The sequence below is a fragment of the Trachypithecus francoisi genome, unplaced genomic scaffold, assembly GCF_009764315.1.
Source record: "Trachypithecus francoisi isolate TF-2019V2 unplaced genomic scaffold, Tfra_2.0 Lachesis_group2, whole genome shotgun sequence".
NCBI lineage: Eukaryota > Metazoa > Chordata > Mammalia > Primates > Cercopithecidae > Trachypithecus > Trachypithecus francoisi.
This window is the reverse complement of record NW_022681465.1, coordinates 55,135,961-55,160,701: the sequence shown is the minus strand read 5'-3', so window position 1 is coordinate 55,160,701 and position 24,741 is coordinate 55,135,961. Positions and strand designations below refer to the sequence as shown.

Here is a 24,741-nt window from a genome sequence, read left to right as displayed (position 1 = left end):
TTTTTCCCCAGCAGTCTCAGTCTCAAAAGACGTGTAAATCAGTGACTTGGGATGAACTAACTAGAAAATTAAAATTCTGAGAAGCTATTTACTAATAAGCCCAATAGCCAGGCCCAGTTTAAACTGGCAAATAGTACTGCTAGAGATTCAGTTTTGCCATCACTAACATTAATACATTGATAATGAGCCAAGTAACTATCTCCCCTCCCTGCCATCCTTACCTTTCCCACTGGAGGTTAATTTAAAAAAACAACAAAAACCTGTGGAATTGGCCCCATGTGTTGCACCTGGGCAGAGGCCCATTCTTTGCTCGCTTGCTTGCTTGGTAGTCCTGAGGTTAAAATCAGTCCTGTTCTTGTCCCTCAAGTGGTCTGCCTTCAAATGCTCTCCTCGGAATGTGAGGAAGAGTGACATTTGACAAACAGAGCAAAACCTTTAGGTCTCCTCAGTGCTGCCCTAAAGACCTTTCAGAAAGTGTTGCCAGGCTCGTGACCCCTCACAGTGTCAGCCCAGTCAAGTGAGGGGCAGTTAGTGCCCTCAGGACAAGGTTACACTAGGTACACCAGTGCGCTGTTTCCAGAACGGCTGCTTTTCCTGTCTACGGCTCTCACATTTTCCCTGTTCTGAATTTGTGTCCTTGGTCTATTCTGTCTGTCCTCTCAGGGAGGTGAGCACGGCCACAACATGTGGCCTGAGGCTTCCTGACAGGCTCTTCCAGGAGGCTCTGGGCCTTGTTTGGCGGTGTGAGCACCTCACTTCCTCTGCATTGATAGGCACCTTCTCCAAAGACCCCAGACTTTGGAGTTAATCATGCCTGTGGGTTAAGGCACTGTCCCAGCAAAGCACAGGAGTGCCACATGCACCCCATGGACTCTGCCAACCTCATGACCAAATCACCTCATAAGGAAATGGCCCATAGCCTGGTCAGTTTTCCTAAGGAAACCGTGGGTTGGGGGAGTGCCATACAGAATGAGGAGTCCTGGGGTTTTGGACACAGGAGGGGGACTGACTTTGCCCCTAGCTCAGAGGCCCTGGGCCTCCATCTCTGCCATAGCCTAGAGCAGGCTCCATTTGTCTTCCCAAAGGAAGCCCCGTGGAGCCTGTGTCAAGCATTCTCGGAGCTCCTGCCCACAGAGCCGGGAACCCAGCAGCAACCCATGCTGAAGGTGACTGCTGGAGGTCACACCAACCCTGCCTGGGAAGTCTCAGAGACTCCCTCCCTTGGGGGGGAAGAAGGCAGCCCACTTCTTCACAGCAGTTAAAAGGACTAGATGGCTCCTAGCTTCCTGTTTTCTTGAAAACAATTTACCCCTTGAGGGACAAGTCTGTTAACAGTCCCATGCCTTCATTACAGGAGGCCTAGGAAAGGCCTCTGTTTTACGGAGTAGGATTCTAAATATCTCCTGCCTAGGACTGTCTATTTGCTGAGTAGAACAGTGATGCCAAGAGTGCCCATTAAGGTAGGCTGTGTACCCAGTGGTTGTGAGGTAATGTAAACCCTTTGCTGTCTTAGAACTGGGCGGGGAGAGGCATTTTCTGCTGGCCTAGGAGCCTGGCATCATGAGAATTTGTTCAGTGTGTTCTGTGGAGCTGGTCCAAGCCCAAGGACGTCCTCTGTTTTGGGGTAGCTCTCTGGATGGAAAGATGACATGTGGTCCTCCTCCTGGCCTTCCACCTGCCCTCTGGCTGAGGAGTTCAGACACAGGGACACTGAATGGCTGGACTAGAAATAAGTCTGAGTCAGCAGAAAGGCAGACATGGTCCATCCGGGATGCCCAGGAAGAGCAGGGGGCTCAGGCTGGAGGCAGTGACAGAACCCAAGGCCTCCCTTTCACATTCCAGGATGTCACAGAACCAGAGAAGACCATTAGACTGGGATCTGAACTCCCGGTATGCCTGCCTGGGACCAAGAAATGTGCAGCTTGTGGCCACTTAACAAAAGGGCTTGATGCAGCTGTCCTTGTTTTTTAGTGGGGAGGGCAGTGTAGGAACAAACAGGATATTATTGCTTTTGGTTCTGTCTGGCTGTGCTCTTGCACCTTCCCATCACCCCAAATCTCCCTGGCTTGGAGCCCAGGTATTCTGCTAATTTTAGCCTAGATGCTGTAAAGAGTGTTTTTCAATTCAGGAGTCATAGCGGTTGTCCAGGTTAGGGAAACTGAGGCAGACAGCTTCTATGGGGTGAAAGCTGGAGACTACCTTCCTCCTCACACTGGCACAGCATCCCTAGCAAGGCCTGGCAGGCACGTTGAGCAGCTAGGGTCAGAGTGGAGTGGGCAGAAATATCCCTGGCATTTGGGCTACTTCAGCAGGGGCCTGAGGACAGGGAAACAGAACAAGTTTATAATCTGCAACTCTAGGAGGAGTGATGTGCCCTGAGGTGACAATCCTGTGCCTAGGAGCTGCTGTGGTAAATGCAATTCTACGGTCTTCAGGGTGTGACCGAGTGGAATGACCTGTGGCACCACAGCTTTTAAGCCACAAGGGTGGGTTCCCTCCAACTGCTGGTCAGTGCAGGGCTGTATGTGAGGTGCTGGGGTCTGCAAGGAAGCTGAATCCAGGGCTAAAGACAAACCTGGGTTCAAATCCCAGCTCAACTAGTGTGCTGGTACTGAAACCTGGGGCAGGTCACTTCTCTTGAGCCTCAGTTTCCCCATGCACAAAATAAAGCATACTTGGCAGGATTGTTACATAGACATAGTGTTTGTAAGGTCCCTTGCATAACGCATGGCTCATGATAGAAGCTCATAAATGTTAGTTCAAAAAGAAGAAGGTTTGACTCAGTCGGTGTACAGGGTTGGAAAGGCTATTCCAGGTAAAAGAAAACACTCAAGCAAAGGCTCAGAGGTGGCAAAGTGAAGGACCTGTTCGGTGATGCCAGGAAGTCATTGGAGACACTGTTGGAGGGGTCGAGTCTGGAAGAAGAACTGGGGAGCCCAACTGGTTAAATCCATTTTGTGAACCCTGATGTTGGTTTTCAGAAGATGATCAGTAGATCTGAAAGTATGTGATAGACACCTTTGAAGTCTTGACTGCAGAGATACAAAATACAAATTGAATGAAGCCAGCTGTGGTGGAGGGCAGGTGGATCACTTGAGGTCAGGAATTCGAGACCAGCCTGGCCAACATGGCAAAATCCCATCTCTACTAAAAGTACAAAATTAGCCACATGTGGTGGCGGGCACCTGTAATCCCAGCTACTTGGGAGGCTGAGGCAGGAGAATTGCTTGAACCCGGGAGGTGGAGATTGCAGTAAGCCGAGATCGCACCACTGCACTCCAGCCTGGGTGACAGAGCAAGACTCTTTCTCAAATTAAATGAAACATTTAAATGCTAAAAATGTAAGCTAAAATCAAAAAGCATTCAGAAAAGGGGCAGGCCGAGTGCTGGCTGGAGTAATCAGGTGTGGCTTCAGGGTGAGAGTGATGATGATCCCATAGCCTTAGGGTCATCAAGGGAAGGGACTCACATTTATTCAGTGCCTACTGCAGCCTGTCCCGTTGTCTTCACAACACCCCACAGGGAGACCTCATCATGCCCATGATGGGGAGGAGCCGGTGAGGCTCAGGTGGGCACCATGTAGCGTTCCTACACCTAGTGGGGCCTGGTAACATCCTGTAATCCGGGAGCTTTTTCTCACTATACATGTGAGGGCCCCACTCTTGGAGAGACTCATTCAAAAAGGTGGAGCCTAGAAATGCAAAATTTTAACACACATCAAAATTTTCTTTTTTAGGTTTTTACTTTTTTATCATAAAGATAACACATGCTTATTTTTACACATGATATAATACAGAGTTCCATTAAGAGAAAATGAATCTGCCTTCTCCAAGTCTGTTACTCTGAAGCAACCCTTTTAGCAGTTTGATGAATATCCTTCAAAACTTTAATGTTCATACAAATATATGAAAATGTATATGTACATACATCATCGCTACAAAATTGCAACCACTCATATTCAGTTCTAAGCAAGTTTTTCTTTTCCTTTTAACCTAAAAGGGTGTCATAGATGGGCCTCCAGGTAAGTGGAGGCAGTTTTAACTCCTTTAATAGCTGCAGAATATTTCACCATCTGAATGCACCTGCATTTGTTGAGTGGCAGTGCTGGGCTTCTCAACACAGATTTTATCTGTGGCAAAATCTCTTCTCTAATCCATAGCAGACCCACACATTTGTAAAACGTGATAAAGTGCAACTATTAGAAACACAGAAGAAGGCTGGGCACGGTGGCTCACGCCTGTCATCCCAGCACTCTGGGAGGCCAAGGCGGGCGGATCACGAGGTCAGGAGATCGAGACCATCCTGGCTAACACGGTGAAACCCCGTCTCTACTAAAAATACAAAGAATTAGCTGGGCGTGGTGGCGGCTGCCTGTAGTCCCAGATACTTGGGAGGCTGAGGCAGGAGAATGGCTGAACCCGGGAGGCAGAGCTTGCAGTGAGCAGAGATAGCACCACTGCACTCCAGCCTGGGCGACAGAGTGAGACTCTGTCTCAAAAAAAAAAAAAAAAAGGTAGAATAAACAGGCATGCAAAATGCCAGCTCAAAATTTAAAAAGTAAAATGACTATCAAAGTGCTGTAGGTGTTCTAAATGCTTACTCTCAATTCCTGTACTTACATCGTCATGAACTGCTAACAGCCCACAGACCACACTTCGGCAGCACTGCTCTGGGGTCAACCTTCCATAAGTTGAATAAAATCACTCTTCTGCGAGGAACCTTGTTGTCACTTTTCACCGCCTCAAATTCAAGTCCCAGGTCTCACAGTTTGTTCCTTTGGCTATGGCTCCAGTGCCATTGTGCTTCAGCTCCAGCCTGTCTCGGCTAGTCCCTGCCCTGCCTCTGCCACTCATGGCTCCTGCCTCTGCACATTCTGTCCACTGTATCTGGAAAGTCCTCCCTTTATCCACCGGATGAGGTGAAGTGATAGCCCCAAAGATTTTTCACTTCCTCTAGAAAGCCCTTTCTGACCCACCAGGGAAATTTGGGTCTTCTCTCCTCTTTACTATTTTTGCTCTTGTCCTTTGCATTATAGTGGTAGGTTTTTACAGTGATCTGTCTCCCCTGCTAGGCTGTACCCTGAACTTGATAAAAGCTCCTTGAGGGCAGCCCCAGTATCTGACACAGGGATTGATTCTCTAACATGTGTTGAGCAGATGGAGGGATGGATGGTTGGATGGATGGACAAACAGATGGATGAAAGAGCTTCCAGGCTTAGCTCTCAGGATGTAAGGTCATCTTTGCTGTACACAGGCCATGAACTTGGTGGTTGGCCTTGCCATGTTCAAATCCATGCCTGGTAGAACAGGTGTTCTGTTCTAGACTCTAGAATCTGTCAGGATTGTCCTGAACCATGGTTTTCCTTGAGGCCCTCTAGGGTAGGTGGCCACCACAAATTCCAGGCACACTCAGTCCTAGCTTAATTCAACTCTCCAAATTTCAGCGGAATTATCTTTCACAGAGTCCCTCAGAGGCAAATTTGTATTAGTGACAGTGGCCCAGGATGCTGTGTCCTCATCCTTAAGAATCTGGACTAGAACAGGGGACACATTGAGTCCTTTATTTTTTTTCAGCAGCATTCAAGGGTAGGCTAAGTCTGCTGTGGGCTGAGGGCAATGGCCATTTCCCCAGCTGGAAGATGCCTGGAAAGCAGCTGTTGGGAGGGAGGACTGGGGGCACACGGCATCCATAGTCCTCCACTGATGCACATGGGTGTGCAGGGGTCTATTCGTAGTTTCCATTGGAATCCTGTGCAGTGTGTGACCTGGTCCCAGTCCCAGGGTGGGTGGAGGCATGCAATACATGCTTTGGTATGGTTAAGACCTGACAAGGCTCCTCAAACATTGTTGAATGGTCTGTCCCATAGCCGACCATGCCCTCCCAGGACCCCCCAACAGGCTCTGGCTCCCCAAGTAGACCACAAATGACACACAATTTCTAGTTGCCCAGCAGAGGGCCCTGGTTGAGTGTGGACTATGACTGCTGGCCAGAATCCCAGCGCCGCCACTCACAAACTGTGTGGTCCTGGGTGAGTTATTTTGCCTTTCTCTCCCTGCATCTGCTCACTTGTAAAATGGGAATAACATGAGCATCTACTTCCTGGGTCTGTAGTGAGGATTAAATGGGGGTAATACTCATAAAACTAACAGAACCCAGTGCTCAGCACATAGGGTTTTTCCTCAAAGGACTGGAAAAGCTGCCATACAGTAGGTAGTCATCAGATGAATAAGTAGACAAATACTATCTCTACCCCCTCCTTGCCCCCTCTTTCCCCTCCCTCCAATGCTGCCCATCATGGCTTCTCCCTACCTGAAGCATATCAGTATCATTCACTCACTTGCCCTTGACTCACATGACCCACTGATCGCCTGGAACTCTGTGGTGAGTGGTGTTCTGTGAAGGAAGGCCCCAAGGGCCATCTCCTGGTTCTGCTTCCCCTCAGTGCTGCCTGGAATGACACCTATGTGCTGTGGGCATTTTGGCCCCATACTTAGCCTCCCCTCGGCATTCGCCTGTGGAAACCCTGCTTGAGGGAAAACACTCAGCATTCCTGAGAGATCAGGGAGAATCTGAGGCAGCTGGAACTCTCTGGCAGCTCCATGCCTTGGGAGACAAAGGGGTTGACCCCATCTAGACATGCTGTAATATTTGTATGGTGAACCCTTGTGAGTGAAAGGATCTTTATTTAAATGAGTGCCTGATGCAGAACATGCGATACATGTGATTTCCCTTTAGCTGTGTGACCTTGGGCTGTTAGTTAAAAGTCTCTGAGTTCCCTCCTCTGTGACATGGGATACTTGCTTCTTGGGATTGTTTTGAAAAAAGTACCTTGCCCTTGAAAGTACTCTGATTTTGTTTTCTCCCCTTATTGAGATATGAAAAATGTTATAATAGTTATCCAGTAAAACGGGTGCTTTGGCAAGTGGTGGGATCCCCAGCACTGCTGGTATTTGAGAGCCTAGGGAAAGGGATGCCTGAATTTCAGCTGAGGTAAATAACCTCTAAAGTCTCTCAGGTTCCTGACATTCATTCACTCACTCACCAGACATTTAATGATAACCTATCATGTGTGGGCCAGCATGCTTTGAGAACCAAGAGAAACTGTGGCCTAGTTCTACATTCATTGGGTCTTGTCCCTCTGAAGTATAGAGTGGACCCAGTGATTGTCCCTTGTCCCTTTGATGCGTGGAATTCCCAGTGATTGTCCACCCGACTAGAGCCTTGCTAAGCTTCATACACTGTGCCCTCCAGCACGTGGAGGGAGGAAACCAATTCATGATCCTCATGAATTCCAGAATGTTACCCCCACAAGCCCATGCAAAAAGCGGAAGAGCTTCCTCCTTCCTTTTACTTAGAGCATTTCCTTTAGAAAACTTGTAAATTATTTTGCTGCCCTTTTGAAATGCATATAAATCTTTTAAAAAGCTAAGTAAATCTCCAGTCGATTTTACAACCTAGGACTCTTTTTCCTGCAAGGGTCTGGAAGCCATCTCTTTGAAAATGTAGACATCAAGGAAGATAGCGCCCTACCTCCCACTGTCAGTGGGAGAGCAGTGGGTAGTAGTTTCATTGAAGCACCTGGCTCCAAGTTGTAAAACTACCTGCTGTCCTAGACACTTCAGTTTCATTTTTCCTTTTGAGAAAGGCAATTAGCGAACACAAATGGCCACCCCAATTACCAGGTGAATTTAGGAGGAATTATGCTTGACAAATGGTGCTGTCATGTCCTCTTACTTGAGTTAGAGAACATGTATGTAATGAATGGGTCCTATTTGCTTGCTTATATAAAAGGGTGGGATGTCTTTCTGTCTTTGCAATCTCCTTAGCAGAATGCTAAAGATATGCATCACTAGTTTCATGTTTATTCAATAATAAAAATTTTTTTCTCTCCTATATTTTATGGAGAGGAAATTCTGGGGTGGTAGGAAATTTAAATTGTTTCCCCAACACCCAGCACTTGCTCGTCATCTGAGTTCCTTCCCTATCTGCCTGCTCAGTCAGAACCCCTTAAAAAAAAAAAAGAAAACAGAAGGACATGCACATTTATGCCTTGTACTCTGCTGGCTTTCATCTGTTATCTCTGGGGTAGTCTCTGCTGTGTCACACACGGACATCTCTGAGGATGGGCACAACGAGCTCCCAGGGTTCAGACAGCCTGTCATGGTCAAAATGTCAGGAGCCTGCACTGGGTCACTCTAATTTGCAGATATCAGAAAACAAAGCAGGTACATGCTCAAAACCAGACTTGTCAGTCTCACCTGGTGGCTTTTATTGATAGGATTTCAAAATCCATGTCTGAAAGAAATGTATGTCACATCATATAAGTAGATTTCGTTCAAAAGTTTGTGGGGTTTGTGAGCCAAAGATTTATTCATTTCTTGCGTTTGAAGTACTCTTTGATGACATCCTTGGTGTGTGACTCCTTGCCATAGTCCTTAACTACTACACAACTACAACCAACCACTTTACAGGGTTTCCCCTCTCTGTCAATTTTGCAGAGGCCGCCTACTCATTCCCCTAGTTTCTTGTTGTCATCAACCTTAATTAGGTTGACTTGGTGTTCAGCACAAAGGGCCTCGACCAGCTTGACATACATAGGCTCATCAGAGTTGGATGCAAGTACACAAAGAAGGGGTTGGTTCTGGTCGCCCAGCATGCCAAAAAAGCCAAACATTGATGCTGGGATTTGTAGTGAGAAAAAGGCGTTTATTGCCGGGTGCCAAGCAAGAATGAGTACCTAGCACTTAACACCTGAGCTCCCTGCTAGCCTATAAGCAAGGGTTTTTAAAGCAGGAGTGAGGGGGTATCCATAATGAGTTAAGAGCTAGGGAATTTCTGGAACTTCCTTATCTATTTTTTGGTTTCAGTCTTTCTGAGGTCTATGACAGTGGTCAGCATTTTCCATCTGGTGTGGGAACTGGTTTCTGAAAAGCAATGCAAGGGCATATGTCAAGATGCTGTCTTTAGTTTCTACAGGGAATCAAACATTTTGTGACTCTGACTTGGGGTGGCTTTTAAGTTATTATCTTCTTGTTTAGCAGGTTATTCGTTAACTTCCCTAATTGCTGGTTGTAGGACTAGCTAGGTACCTGGAACTTCCCTTAAAGGGACTGAGAATGTTGCCTTGATTTCTATGCTTGGCAGATGTGGGTAAGGGGAGGGACCCAGCATGGCCTCTGTGTTCTTGAAATGAGTAACCGCTATCTATGTGGGCGTTTCTACCTGTCTGCCAGACCTGACAGTCTGATGCTGCTGGAGGTCTTAGCCTGGTTGTAAGACAAAGTAAAATCAGACGCAGATGTCATCTGCCTGGCATTTCCATAAAGAGCTCTCAGACTGCCTCGAAAACATGTTGGAGCTTCTACACTACATATGCTACAGTTACATGAAACGAGGCAACTCTCTTGTTAGGCTCTGCCCAAAGGAATTTCAATTTTGAAGACAAAATTGTGGGTAAGAGAATTCCTCTTCCCCGAGTGTATCCATAGCAGGCTCCCAAAGGGCGCCACTGTGATGATACATGAGGGTATCAGTGGCTTGTCTTCAAACCTCTCACTGCCCTTCCTCCTCCACCCACTGGCTCCATCAAGGCACATACCTGAAAGGCGTTCCTTTATCACAGTGCTACACAGGAGGACCAAGCCATTGTTCCTCCGTCAGGATTCCTTTGTGTGGGCATGCATCCCCCTCACTATTTTTTTTTTTTTTTTTGAGACAGTCTTACTCCGTAGCCCAAGCTGTAGTGCAGAGGCACAATCTCTGCTCACTGCAGCCTCTGCTTTCTGGGTTCAAGTAATTCTCCTGCGTCAGCCTCCCAAGTAGCTGGGATTACAGGTGCCCACCACCACGTCCAGCTAATTTATGTTTTTTAGTAGAGATGGGGTTTCGCCATGTTGGCCAGGAATCCTGGCTTTAGATCAAGGAGTCAAATGCCTGGTACAGCATCTGTGACGTCAACACATGATGGAGGTCCAAAGTACGCCTGTGTTGAGGTTTTTTGGCAGCTGCCGCAGGCTTTGACAGCTGGGGCAGGGCAGAACCCCTTGTCAAGATCCAGAAAGTGGGGTAGAAAGAGGGGGTAGCCACCTCCCAGAAGTGTGAGGTGGGACAGCGGAGCTTGCTGGCCATGTGGAAAGAACATGAGAGGTGGAGTCAGATAGGTGTGCATTCAAATTCTCTCTCTGTCACTCCCTAGCAGCATAAGCCTGGACAAGTCATTTAACTTCACAGATAGTAGATATCACTTACACCTTCTCTGAATCTGGCTTCATCTGGAAAACAGGGACAATAGCATACAATATGCCTGGTATAGCAGGTACCCAATGGTTCCCTCTCTCCTTTCCTCCTTGTAATGCAAATATGACTATTTGGGTGGAGATGTACATTGAAGGCCTGAGAGAGCAGCTACATCTGAGGTTGTCTGGGTGTTGAAGAGAATGTGGGGAAATTCTTAGGACACGATGTCATCACTAGGTATAGCAGTCTCTGTGGTGGTGCTGAGCAGAAATGGGGACTGATGGCCAGGCCTTCACTATAAGTCTTACAAAGCCTTTGAAAGAGTCCCAGGAGCCAGCGGGATGGGAAAGCTGAGATGGGGCAGCAGGGGATCAGGCAGAGAGCGCAGCAGGGCCAGAGCTGTGAAGAGTCCCAGCGGCTGTGGTGCAAGGGGCCTGGGGCCACCACACAGATCATCCACATCTGCCAGCAACACTCTGCCCTCCAACTGCTCCCCAACCAGTGGGCCCCAATACCTAAGGCTCTCACCACCCACCCAACTGTAGACCAGAAATCTCAGGCATCCCTGATTTTCTCTTATCTTTCATTTCCAAACCATTAGCAAGACCTGTCAGTTCTGCCCCAGAATAGACTGCAAATACATTCTCTTCCTCATCCTCACTGACTCACCTGGGTCTCAGCACCTCATCTCTCTCCAGGACCACCTCTAGGGCCTCTGATTGCTCTCTCTGCTTGCATTCTACACATGTCCCTCTAAACTATTCTCCACTGGCAGCCAGAGCTGCCCCTGTAACTCATAAAATGAGCTCAGCTCATCTCCTGTTTGCAAGCAGGGATAAAATCCAGACTCCTTAGGGTGGTCTCAAGGTCTGCACACCTGGCTCCCTTCCACCCCACCCCTCCATCCTTCCTGAAGCCCACTGTGATTTGCTCCCTGTGCTTCAGCCCACTGACCTCCTTTCTGTCCTGGGGCGAGTCCAGATCTGTCCAGCTTTAAGGCTTTGCTGTTCTATTCTCTGCCCCTGCCTAGCCTATTTAAAAGTAGATATCACTTACACCTTCTCGGAATAATATGCTGCTTATTCCCTTGTTTGCACTCATCCCCACCTATGATTTTGTTTTCTTGTTTCTTAACCGTCTGCCACAAATGAATTAGAAGTCACCACAGGAGAGTACTGTTTCTTTTGCTCACTTTCATATCATTGTTGCCTAGTGCAATGCCTGACACTTAGTAGGCTCTCAGTAAAGAGTTCCTTGATGGGTGAATTCCATGCCTCCTTCTGGGGCTAGAAGCCAATCCCAGGCTGTAACTGATCTAAGACTTTCTGGGATCCCTGTGAGAAAGGGCACAGTGGCAGATGTAAGGCCGGAAAACAGGGCCAATTAGAGTGGAGGGGATGGTGGGAAGAAACACAGGCAGCAGCGAAGTTGAGAAGCCAGGTGCCCTAAGCCTTGTGAGATCTAGCAGCCAGTGTTCCCTGGGAGAAGGGTCCTTGTGGACCCGTACCTGCCAGGATTGGAAGTGTGGTCCTCTCACCGAACTGCTCACCATATGCTGACAGAAAAGGTGGATCAGCCAGCAAGGACCAACTACAAAAATGAATATTTGGGGAAAACATATGTGTTTCCTACAAGCTGTATGTGAGATGCTCCTGCTGTTTCCGATCACCTCTGGCTACAGAAGTGGAGCCCACAGTGAGGGTGTCTGAATGCTTGAGCTTTTATCCCAGGGAGAAACATCCTGGCTGCTCTGGTTCCTCATCTTCTCTCCCTAGTGGTCTCTGAACAGAACAGTTCAGTACGTTATGATAATGCTCAGAACATGGAGGGAATTGAAAACATTAAAAAAGCTTTGCAATGAGCCTGAGATTTCTTTTTGTTCCAAACTCTTGTCCTAATGGTTTCACAAGATATACTGACTTATAAAACCATGTTTGGAAGCTAGGCAAAACCAAATACTATCTGCTTCGGTAGACACAAATTACCCCTTACAAACAAACATCTTCCCAGCTTTACTTATGTCACATGTTATCATGTGTGCAAATAACAAGCCTCTTCTGAGTGGGGGTTACAGCTGCAGAGAATGCTTATGTAACATTTGGGGCCTGCCAGGTAACAGGGAAATGTGTAAGACAAAGCAATGTTCTGACTGCACAGCTTTTTAAAGACTAACTTTTAACATGCAAGAGAGATTTAGTTTAATCATGAAGAAAAGTGATTTCATGGCAAGACATGATTCTGGGTCTTTGGAGAGCATGGAACAGCCATTGCCAGATCACCAGCCTGTTCAGTGAGACCTTTGTTTCAGTTTCACAAACATGGTTACTAATTAAGGTCTTAATAGTGAAATTCAATACCTCTTTGTGTCCTGGCGAGAAAAACAGTCAAGGAAGCAGGAATTCTTTGCTTCACCAAAACTTGGAGTCTGTATCAATTCTCTTCAAGGAATCAAAGCAAGGATACCGAGGAATTTCAGTTCCAAGATTGCTTTGTTAGCTACAACCAAAGCTTCCCTAGGATTATCCACACGAATCATCCTTTGTTGCTCAGACATTAGGGCGGTATTGGAACTCAGAATAAATTAATAATAAATTCTAACTTAATTAGAATAAATTAGTTCCTTCCAGGAACTAAAATATGGATATGATGACACTTCAAGCATTAATATTTTGAGCCCGATACCTACTTACACATCACCCTTGCAGGGAGGAAGACCTCCAGTGGTCACAGGGCTATACATGGAGACCATTCACTCCCCTTCCTCTTGGCTCTGCTTCCTAAGATTTATCGTCACAAACAGACTCTGACTTGAACACATCAGTGGACAGGCAATTTAAGGAACGAAAAATAGAGAGCAAAACATTTGGGTCATCCCTGGTCAATCCCAGAAAGAAACATACTTCCTGTTAGCTTAGGAAGACCATGTCTGGCTTATGTTTAGGCTCATACTGCCTGGAAAGAATCTGGGCAAAGCTGCTTTCACTTTGGTGAGTTCTACAGTAAACCTCTAGAGTGACAGCATTGCATCCCTCTAGTTAGAAAGTGGATTTGAGGGTGTGATGGCAGATAAGATAGCCCAAAAAGATGTATGCTAGTGTTGCCTGCTGTAGGCAAGGACCAGGAAGCACTGGTGCAGCTCACTGAAGAGCCATTATCTATTCTTGGAGGGATACTGACATGAGGACCTGAACTCTAGTACAGGAGCAAATAAGTTTACATGATGCGATTGAATGCTGGTCTTTACCAGTCCCCGGGACAACTTCAAGAAATGACCAATTTATCTTGTGTGCTCTTAGTAACTTACTTTAGAATTGAAATTGGCTTTAGAATTGAAAGAATTGTTTGCAGATACTAGCATGGAAGAGGAACTAATCTGATTTCCTGGGCTATCCTGTAACCTATATCCTGTAACCCCTACTCAGAAGAGACTTGATTTGTTATTTGCACACATAAACATTCTTAAATGTTTTTAAGGTCTTTGATGCTTTTAGTTGGGACATTCAGGTTTAGTAGAGACTTCCAAATGAAGGTTCTATTAGGAGTTGTTGTTTATCCTTCACTGGATGGCCCAGGTTTTCAGCTATAGCCTTACACATCAGCAAGTTCTTTGAAGCAATCAATCCATCTAAGCTTGGAGCATCTTGCAGCTGAGTCTTGGGAGCCTTCCAAATGTTAGGGAAATCCATACTCTTTTATTTATTTATTCATTTATTTTTTGAGGCAGTTTCGCTCTGTCATCCAGGTTGGATTGCAGTGGTACAATCTCAGATCACTGCAACCTCCACCTCCTGGGTTCAAGCCACGGAGGCTTGAGCAAGGAGGATTGATTGAACACGGAGGCTCAATCAAGTCATGATTCTCATGCCTTAGCCTTCTGAGTAGCTGAGACTACAGGTGCATGCCACCACACTCAGCTAACTTTTTGTATTTTTAGTAGAGACAAGGTTTTGCTGTCTCTACTAAAAGACAGCAAACAATGTTGGCCAGGCTGGTCTCAAACTCCTGGCCTCAAGTGTTCTGCCCACCTTTGCCTCCCAGTGCTGGGATTACATGTATGAGCCACCATCCTGGGCCCACACAATCTTTATTTGGGCATCATGGAGATCAAATAGAGAGTACTGAGAACTACCTGCTCTTTTGTTTTCTACTCAAAGAGCCACGTAACACAGCTCCCTGCTTGGGGCTAACTGGCCCTTCTAATGTCTGTGCATGTTTATCCTTTTTCATTTGTTGGTAGTTCAGTATTTGTATTATAAATATATAAATACTTATTTACATTTATATGTGTTTTCTCCATTTTTTGCATTTCAGGCTCTCTCCTTATGCTATCATTTCCTTTCTTTCTGAAGCATAAGTTTAGTAATTCCTTTGTTATTGATCTATTTTTTATCAACTTTTTTTACGCTCATTTTTGAAAAAATGGTTAGACTAGTTCCCCAGTTCTAGGTTGACAGTTATTGCTTCTAAAAATATTATTTACCTGGGCTATTATCAAAAAATCAGCTCGTTTGTCATTTCTTTGTAGGTAAACTGTCTTTTCTGACTGCTTTTCACGTCTTTGTCACCGATATTCTGCAGTTTCATTATCTGTCTAGGTGTCAATGTCTTTTTTGTTTGCTTAGATTATGTTATACCTCTTGAATCATGGATTCTTTTATCAGTTTTAAAAATGTCTCTCAGCCATTCCTCTTCAAATCTGACTTCTCTGTTTTCTCTGTTCTCTCTTTCTGGGACTTCACTTTGATGTGTATTTGAGCTTGACATTCTATCCGTCATATCATTCTATCCGTCATATCTCTTAATTTACATCTATTTTCCATTTTCTCATTTCTCTGCGCTACATTCTGAGTAATTTCTTAAGATATATCTTCCAGTTCATTCTATGTTCAGCTGCATCATAATGAGTGGTGCAATTTGGTTCTTTCAAATCAACTTGGTCATTCTTAACAGTCTCTTATTGCTTGCTCATAACTATGATTCCACACTTTAAATATTCAATATAGGGCTTACTGATATTATTGTCTGACAGTTCCAGCATCTTCAGTCATTAGCAGTCTACATCTGCTATTTCTTCTGTTGACTCTCATTCATTATACCTCCTTGTGTGTTTGGTGATCTTTGGGAGTTCATTGTTTCATCTTAATCTGTAGGAATCCAGGGCCTAAACTGAGTATAATTTCCTCAGAGAGCTTTTAGACTTGCTTCAGGCAGGAGCCAGAAGTTGAGGTCTGCTGACTTTGTGCCACTTCAGCCTCTTTCAAGGTCCTACTTCAGTGGGGGAATCCCAGTGTCAGCCCCTATTCCAGGGTGGTCCTCAGAAATTTCTCCTACCTTTCAGAAGTCCAGAAATCCATCCTGTTCAGGGTCTAGTTGTGATGCAGTGGCGAAGTTCAAAAGAGCACCTGGTCTGTCAAATAGCTGGAAGAAGACATCCTCTGCTGTTATTTTTTATCATATTAACAGAAGACATGACGTTAAGGAAGTTTAGACATTAATGTCTAAAACTACCCAAATTTTCCCAAGCAATATGAAGAAAAAAGCAAAGCAAGAAATAGAAAACACACACATACATACACACACAGACAGAGAGAGAGAAAGACAGAGAGAGAGAGAGTGAGAGAGAAAGAGAAAGAGAGAGGAGAAAGAGAAAGAGAGAGGAGAAAGAGAAAGAGAGAGAGAGAGAGAGAGAGAGAGAGAGAAAGAGAGAGAGAGAGAGAGAGAGAAAGGAGAAAGGAGAAAGAGAGAAACCGGAAAGAGAAAGAGAAAGAGAGAAACCGGAAAGAGAGGCTATGGCTCCTGCGGTTCTCTTGCCTGTTGACCTCTATGCTGTGGCTCAGGGTCATCCTATGCAGCTATCTAATCTAGTTTCTTTGCTTTCCAGACACTTATCCAAGAAGAAAGATGGCCAGTATCTTTTCTAAGTTGCTAACTGGCCGCAATGCTTCTCTGCTGTTTGCTACCATGGGCACCAGTGCCCTGACCACCGGGTACCTGCTGAACCGGCAGAAAGTGTGTGCCGAGATCCGGGAGCAGCCCAGGTTATTCCCTCCAAGGTAAGGGCTCCTGACTTTAAAATAACTTCAGGCTGGGCGCGGTGGCTCACGCATGTAATCCTAGCACTTTGGGAGGCCGGATCAAGAGGTCAAGAGATTGAGACCATCCTGGCCAACACGGTGAAACCCCATCTCTACTAAAAATACAAAAAAATTAGCTGGGCGTAGTGGCACACGCCTGTAGTCCCAGCTACTCGGGAGCCTGAGGCAGGAGAAGCGCTTGAACCTGGGAGGCGGAGGTTGTAGTGAGCCGAGATAGCACCACTGCGCTCCAACCTGGCGACAGAGCAAGATTCCATCTCAAACAAAACAAACACAAACACAGAAAAGCTTCAAAGACCAGCAAGAAATATGCCTTCCCCTGCTGGAAACTGTTAGCAAGGGTCCTTTTTGCTTTTGAGGAAGACTAAAACAGAAAATCATTTTGAGGCTCGTTAAACCAGTGACCTGTGGTGTATACAAAGAAGTGTAGCATCATCATTCTTGCTTAGAGCTTGCAGTCCAGTTGAATAGTAATAATGGGGATAGTTAACATTTGTGGAGCACTTTCATGTATGACCAGCACTTTACATGGAGTATCTTATTCATCTTAGGATCCTTTGGTGATGAAATGAAGGCCTAGAAAAATTAAACAGTGCCCAAGTTCACATAGCTAGTGCAGCCAAATGCAAATCCAGGCCCCCCAATTCCAGACCCATGCCTCTCTCACTGCTCTACCTCCTTCTGGAAAAAAGGGATATCGTAGTACTGACTGTAAGTGTCAGCTCTAAAGGACATTGCAGATGGAAAGTGGAGGAGTGGCATGAGAGAGATGAAAATAGCCGTGTTTTCTCAGCCCTTGGAACCCTGCCATGGATGAGATAGTGTGTGCTGAGCAGAGTCTGAGTGGCATGCAGAATTCCACATTGGCAGGTATGGATGAGAGATGAGGAAAACCACTGAGGTGTCTCTTAGAGACATTTACTGTCTCTTATGGAAATCAGGATCTCTGAGGGAATCGCCAGCAACCACCATGTACCTGGGGAATTCCTGAGGTGACATGACCTGTGTTTAAGGCTGTGGTGGTCCTGAATCTCCTATTCCTCAATCAGTACACACCCCAGGGTGAGACAGCACCCAATTTGATTTCTGTTATTCCAGAAGGTATTTACTGAACACTGGTTTCAATAGCCAGGGACTGTTCTCAAAAAGGCAAAGTCCCTGCTCTCGTGGAACTTGCTCATTTTTTGAAACCTGGTGTCTTCATTTATGACTCCTGAGCAGTTCTAGCCAAGTATCCCTGTGCCTGCTGGCTGAAGGGAGCCTAGTGGAAGGATAGGCAAACACCAAGTCCTTCCACTGGCCCCTTTCCTCAGGGGCTGCTGGCTGACAGCTTGCCCTCCTCTCCACGCAGCGCAGACTACCCAGACCTGCGCAAGCACAACAACTGCATGGCTGAGTGCCTCACCCCCGCCATCTATGCCAAGCTTCGCAACAAGGTGACGCCCAACGGCTACACCCTGGACCAGTGCATCCAGACTGGAGTGGACAACCCTGGCCACCCCTTCATAAAGACTGTGGGCATGGTGGCTGGTGACGAGGAGTCCTATGAGGTAAAACTATTGGCTGCTGGTTCCAGGGTGGGAGGGATGCTCTGGATATGATTGAATTGCACAGTCCTGGGGTCCTTTTCTTCTCTATGGGGCCAACTTTCTACCTTCTCAGGAAGGGCTCCCATAAAGGGAAGCCAACTCCAGCAGAACCATCTGGAATGCTTTCTGAAACAATGAGGTCTATAGCTTCCCAGGGACAAGGCTTCCCTTGCTGCTGTGCTAAGATCCCTCCCTGTGGAGGAATGAATTGCATGACAGAACTCTGAGCTTGTCGAGGGGATGAGTTGGTACAGAAACAATAAAATCGAATGGTGTGTATTCACCAGTAAGACATTAGGAGCTGATGTGTTTGTGGCTGAGTTTTATTGGGTGGGGGTCGGGAGGAGGGTTCAGTGTATCTTTAGGAACATGAGGAATTCTCCTCTTATTACTTCTATTATTGAATTCTCTCCTATTACTGATTAGACAATCACTGTAGCCCAGACTACTGAATTCACCAAGTCTCTTGGATAAATCCCATGACCTCAGCATCCTCATCCTCAATGCTGAAGCACAGGGTGGTCGGCTGGAACAGCGCTCAGCCACCATGCGTCCCCTCCACAGAGCAGCCTCTCGGCTGAGGCAAATGCCTGCAGCCCTCCTCCTTCAGGTCCACCCTTTTGGGTTCTTCTGTTGCAGGGAGCCGAAGGCAGTTCCCTAGAAAGGCAGCCATACAGAAGAGAGGGAGCCATCTTGAATAAACACGACTGGTGGCTCATTTACGTACAGCAGTGCACAACCCTGGGTCTAGTTTGGGTCCCCAGCTAGCGGTAGCTCTATGGACCCAAAGCCCTCCCCACTTCCCACAGCTCCCAAAGTCTGCAGGGTGCTTTGTTACAACTTCTTTTAACATTTTTTTTTAAACGTGAAGGATATGCCTGAGGTTTTGTTTATAGAAAAGATTTTGCACGAGATAGTTTGGGCTGGGGAAGGTCCGCACAGGGTGAAAGGTCCCTGCTTTGCCCGAACTGCAGCTATGTACTTTTCTTCTGGCATAGCCAGGTTTTCAGCAGATTTCATATGTAGCTTAATGTTTAGAATCTGACTTTCCCTTAAGCATAAAACTGTGTAGCCTCTGATCAGGTAGCTTCTTGTAACCCACAAAGGCAAACATGTCTAGGAAACTCCTTAAATTCCTAACCATAAGTATTTTCTTGCTCAGTCTGATGGCAGTGATTTTGGTAGAATCACTCAGGGGGAGGCTAAGATAACAGAACTCACCAGCTCCACCCTGTCTCAAGGGGCAAGATGCCTCCAAAAGGCTTTCTCTCTTGTTATTATTATTATTATTAACCAATCCATTCTCACATCCATTTCCTACATGATAGTCCTGAGAATTTCAGAGGAGGGCATCAACTTTGGCTTTTAAGATAGAAGGGGCAAGTGAATGGAAAGGTCTTTGAATAGTAGGTGAACCAATTAAAGAGGAAACACCCATCCTCCCTCCTGCAGGTGTTTGCTGACCTTTTTGACCCCGTCATCAAACTAAGACACAACGGTTACGACCCCAGAGTGATGAAGCACACAACGGATCTGGACGCATCCAAGGTAAGCTCCAGCCTCCCTCTCCCTCCCCACGAAGCTGGCACTCCAGAGCCCAAGGGGGAAGAGCCCTGGAGAGAGGGGGTTCCCCGCTCTGAGTCAGATACCCCTGGAAGGCACTGACTGCCCTGGCACGGCCTTCCCCCTGGAGGGCCACAGAGAAGGTTAGGAAGGTCCCAAAGTCTTTGTTTTTTAAAATAAATACAACCAGGAAGGGTTGGTCATTGGGAACTTTAAACCTTTCCTAAAGCTACTCCCTTTTTCATCCCAAACCACCCAGTGACGTTCAAGGACCCCAGACCACACTATTTATAACAGCTTTCCTCTTTACTAGTCGAAGGCCCCTGCCCCAAGACTTCCAGAATGTATCCAACTTACGGATTGTGCAGTCGTGCACAGTGCCTGAGGGTCCCCAGGGAAACTGCGGATCAGCAGATTAGAACCCACTGTGGCTGGCAGGACCGTGGTCCGAGGCTGGCTGCAGTGACCCCACACTCTGCTTGGCAGATCACCCAAGGGCAGTTCGATGAGCATTATGTGCTGTCTTCTCGGGTGCGCACCGGCCGCAGCATCCGTGGGCTGAGCCTGCCGCCCGCCTGCACCCGGGCCGAGCGGAGGGAGGTGGAGAACGTGGCCATCACCGCCCTGGAGGGCCTCAAGGGGGACCTGGCTGGCCGCTACTACAAGCTGTCCGAGATGACGGAGCAGGATCAGCAGCGGCTCATTGATGTGAGTAGCAGATGGGGCTCCCTGGAGAGGAACTGGACCAAGGGCTCTGACCTGCACAGGAAGGCCTCTCCTGGTGCTCTGCTCAAGCCCTTACCCTGCCCGGGAGCTTGCGGGGCTCCACCCCTGGGCTCAGCCCAAGAGCATCTACTTGTTCAGTATAAGGAAGAAAGATGAGGCCATACATTGTACTTGTCAAACACTGAAATATTCTATGGATAAAATCTGCATAAGAAACTCCAATATGGAGATGGTGCCTACGGATAGGAGGGTGGAGATGAATGGAGGATCTCCTAGCTTGTTGATAAATGGGAACAGTTAGGTGTGGAAGTCCTGTCTGTGCCCAGAAGATGGTTTCCATTATCACAGCCAAAGAAAATCCTGGAAGCCAGGAGAATCTAGAAAGGAAATTCCAGGTGGGAGGCCTGCCCTGACTCTTGTGGAGTCAGCCTCTGCACTTCCTGGTGGGGTTGATTCCTGTTGCTTCCACCATGTTCACCACAGCTTCCCTCTGGCACCAGGGTGCACAAAACTCAAGTCCCTTATTTATTTTCGTCTTAGCAGAGCTAAAACAAGATAACATTTTCAAAAGTAACTTTTAACTCTTAAAAAAAAGCAGAAACAAAATTTTGTTATTTCAAAAGATGCAAATGCTAAGAAATATGCCTCATTTCCAAACCAGAGAGGCCAACTATGTGGCCTATGGGCCTTAGTCTCCTCGTCCCTGTGGCCACCAGGCCAACTATTTTCCTGCCCAGTTACAGAATAAGCTCCCCTCTACCTCAAGTAGTCACGCTGGTTTCCTGCTTAAGGGACATGGTGCTCCCTGGGCGGTGGCAGATCACAGTCCTCTCCTGGCTGAAGTCTCTGATCTCTCCCACTTAGAGACTGTAGGACCCCTCTCCCCACATCCACTTGGTTTCTTACCTCAGAGTAATCATATTTGAATATATCTCACTGTAGAGTACATGTGTAGCTATGCAAGAAATAGTATACACATTGCAAAAAAAAAAGTCTTGACTTTGATTTTGGTATGTGGAGTAGTACATCGCAGTGGTTAAAGGCACAGGCTTGGGAGTCACAGAAGTCTAGATTTGAATCTTTACTCTGCTACTTCCTACAACCATCCTATTGGACAGGTTGTTTGATCTCTGTGAATCTGTTTTCTTCATTTATAAAATAGAATAATTATACTTATTTCATAGAGTTGTGAAGATTAAAGGAAATAAAAGCCTGTAATCTAGAGCCTGGCACAGTCAGCATTAATGGTAACTATTTTTATTTATTGATCATTATTGTACATCTCTAATACTTTTTAATGAAATAAATAATAAAGCAATAATACTAGAAACAGAGAATGACCAGTGTGTAGACCAGCCTTTTCAGGATAGTATCCCTCATCTCATTGCTCACTCAGCCACTGCATAGGGTTGGCATTGGTAGTGTATACCCACTCCACAATGATGTAATGAGTTCCATATGGACTAACCCAGTGTTTTCCAACATGAGCTGCACACTAGAATCTAGAATCACCTGAAGAGTTTTTAAAAAGTCCTGATGCCCAGACCAGTCTATAACAGCTAGGTCAGAATCTCTGGGGGATGGGAAGTAGGCATTGTTTGAAGCTCCCAGGTGATTCTAGTGCGCAGCCAAAGCTAGGAACCACTGCTAAGAGACAGCAGCCATGATAAGTGAGTTGGAACTTGTTCACCTGGCACTTGCAGTCCTGTTTGATCTCATCAGTCTCTCCTCTCTGCTTTATCCCTTTTGGCCTACAGGACCACTTTCTGTTTGATAAGCCAGTGTCCCCTTTATTAACATGTGCTGGGATGGCCCGTGACTGGCCAGATGCCAGGGGAATCTGGTATGGATGCAGCATTTTCGCATTTGCAATATCTGCAGAGGATCTCTTTGAGATCACCTGCTTATCCTAACCTGGAGTTTCTGTGTACTGCAGCTGACAGCATGCCCAGATGAGCTAAACGAAAAAGACTACTTGGAAATTGTGTGTGTGTGTGTATCTAAGTATTGTGATATTTCTAAGATGTGTGAAATATGACCTGGTTTGCATGAATTATGCATGAGAAAAAAGGCTGGCTTTTAAGAAAAAATTTACTTCATATTATTTGACCTCACAGATAATCTGTTTCATAACATTAAAAGAGCAAAGCATAAAAAATATTGAGGATTTAAGAAAAACCCTGAAAGAACTGATACCTAGTGCACACACGTTTTATGTTGGCCAACAGGCCTCATCAGCCCACTTTGCCTCCTGCACCCTGACAGGTCATATGAGTGTACCTGAAGGAGCAGAAATAAAAGTGTTCATATGCAGCTGCTCTGTAGGGATGGACAGGCAGAATCTATGGAGCAAACCTGTGAAATGCTGCATACCTTAAACATCTTGGGTGGAAGGTAACCCATCTCCTTTTTAAAGCACAAGATTTTGGTTGAATCTTTTAGGAGACAAAACGTTCTTGTGTCAAAGCCAAATGTCATACAGTTGAATTGTCATCCTAGTCAGAGGACCTAGGGGAAATTATATTCTTATTTGGTAAAAACATGACATCTTTAAGGGTGACAGTTGGTCTTAATCTTCCTTCTGTCAAAGTAACATTATTTTGTCATACTTGTTCAGGCACAGTTAAGAGATTAGGGCCATCTAGGAAATGAGGACGGTGAAATGAAGCAATCAAGCTCAGGGAGGTAATGGGAGTTTTCATGTGTTGAAACAAATGCAATTAACACTCAGTACCATATTTCTCTCTTCATTAGGCATAATTATGATAAGACATTTCTCATCTGGATAAATGAGGAGGATCACACCAGGGTAATCTCAATGGAAAAAGGAGGCAATATGAAACGAGTATTTGAGCGATTCTGTCGTGGACTAAAAGAAGTAAGATGTTATCTGAGATTTCTGGATATTTATTAAAATAAAATTACCATATTGTTTGTTCTTGAACGAAGACACTATGGGAACTTCCAAGATGGAGCTAATTTTTTTTTCTAGAAATCAAGCCATTTTAATTAATTTTTTTGAGATGAAATTTCACTCATCACCCAGGCTGGAGTACAGTGGCGTAATCTCAGCTCACTGCAACTGCCGCCTCCTGGGTTCAAGTGAAAGTGATTATCCCACCTCAGCCTCCAGAATAGCTGGGATTACAGGCGGTCAGCACCACGCCTGGCTAATTTTTGTATTTTTAGTGGGGGGGGGGGGGGTTCACCATGTTGGCCAGGCTAGCCTCAAACTCCTGACCTCAGGTGATCCGCCTGCCTCAGCCTCCCGAAGTGCTGACATTATAGACATGAGCCACTGCACCCAGCCTCAAGGCATTTTTTGGAGTGGAACTTCCAAGGTGGTGCTTCAGAAAATAGGTGACTTTCTCTTGTTATTAGAAAGCTATTATGCTTACCTCCCCATTCCACTGTGGTTTAGGGAAGTCTGTGGATCATTACTTGTTTTTTTATTTACTTAATATCGCTCTGAGCTATTCTAAGCATAGAGATGACAGAGAATGTAGCCTGACCATAGACTTACCTGCTGAGAATTCCTATATTCTCCTACTCTCTTGGCATGAAAAATGCCACCAATATTCACTGAGTGCTTAGTACGTGCCAGGTACTATGTTGACTGCTTTACATCAGGGGTCCTCAACCCCCAGGCCATGGACCTGGTACAGGTCTGTGGTTTGTTAGGAACTGGGCTGCACACAGCAGGAGGTGAGTAGTGGGTGAGCCAGCATTATTACCTGAGCTCTGCCTCCTGTCAGATCAGCAGAGGCATGAGATTCTCATAGAAGCACAAACCCTATTGTGAACTGCGCATGGGAGGGGTCTAAGTTGCATGCTCCTTATGAGAAGCTAATGCCTGATGATCTGAGGTGGAACAACAGTTTCATCCCGAAACATTCCCTCCCTACGATCCATGGAAAAACTGTCTTCCAAGACACCAGTCCCTGATGCCAAAATGGTTGGGGACCACTGATTTACATGGTTCATTTAACTTAATTGGGTCATTTTAATAGTCTGGTAGGGGAGGTATTATTTTCTCTTAAAGGAGTACTATAAATTTACCTTAATTTAATTCATGCCAGAGGAGGGTATACATCTCTCCCCTACTGGTGCTAGGGATGTGCTGAATGAATGGATGTTGGAAAATGCTATCATTTATTCGCTGTGGTTCTACTTGTAGGTAGAACGGTTAATCCAAGAACGAGGCTGGGAGTTCATGTGGAATGAGCGCCTAGGATACATTTTGACCTGTCCTTCGAACCTTGGAACAGGACTACGAGCTGGTGTCCACGTTAGGATCCCAAAGCTCAGCAAGGTACTGTTATGTGCCCAACGGCCCTGATGGGCCAGGGATCAGCTCAGATGTGACTGTGGAGGGAGAAAACATCACTGCCCATTCCTTAACCCTTACTTTCTCTACCTACAATATAAAAATAAGAAAAAATTAAGTTTGCCTCAAAAGACATTTGTATTAGTTAGAATTAAAGGTTAAGGGGCTGTAAGAAAAAGATGGTAGCTTCAAGAATATGGCCTTT

The 24,741-nt window shown here is 46.0% G+C and overlaps 1 protein-coding gene and 1 long non-coding RNA gene across 5 annotated transcripts in view; one reads left to right on the top strand and one right to left on the bottom strand.

The window, feature by feature from the left end:
• CKMT2 (creatine kinase, mitochondrial 2) overlaps positions 1-24,741 on the top strand; it is a 32,518-nt gene that overhangs the window by 1,110 nt on the left and 6,667 nt on the right. For both annotated transcript variants that reach the window (XM_033179247.1, XM_033179248.1), the window contains exons 2-8: positions 16,118-16,289; positions 17,683-17,881; positions 19,373-19,468; positions 19,970-20,191; positions 21,967-22,052; positions 22,964-23,087; positions 24,387-24,521. In XM_033179247.1, coding sequence (XP_033035138.1) covers positions 16,138-16,289; positions 17,683-17,881; positions 19,373-19,468; positions 19,970-20,191; positions 21,967-22,052; positions 22,964-23,087; positions 24,387-24,521 — 1,014 coding nt within the window. In that variant the 5' untranslated portion in view covers positions 16,118-16,137. The remainder of the gene's footprint in view (positions 1-16,117; positions 16,290-17,682; positions 17,882-19,372; positions 19,469-19,969; positions 20,192-21,966; positions 22,053-22,963; positions 23,088-24,386; positions 24,522-24,741) is intronic.
• LOC117064966 overlaps positions 3,729-24,741 on the bottom strand; it is a 54,900-nt gene continuing 33,887 nt past the window's right edge. Inside the window, exons 3-5 of one of the 3 annotated variants that reach the window (XR_004429771.1) lie at positions 18,379-18,577; positions 9,599-15,654; positions 3,729-8,924 (exon numbers count right to left, since the gene is read on the bottom strand). This is a non-coding gene — a long non-coding RNA (uncharacterized LOC117064966). Of the gene's footprint in view, positions 15,655-18,378; positions 18,578-24,741 lie in introns of all 3 variants that reach the window. The other 2 variants (XR_004429772.1, XR_004429770.1) reach the window with 2 other exon arrangements.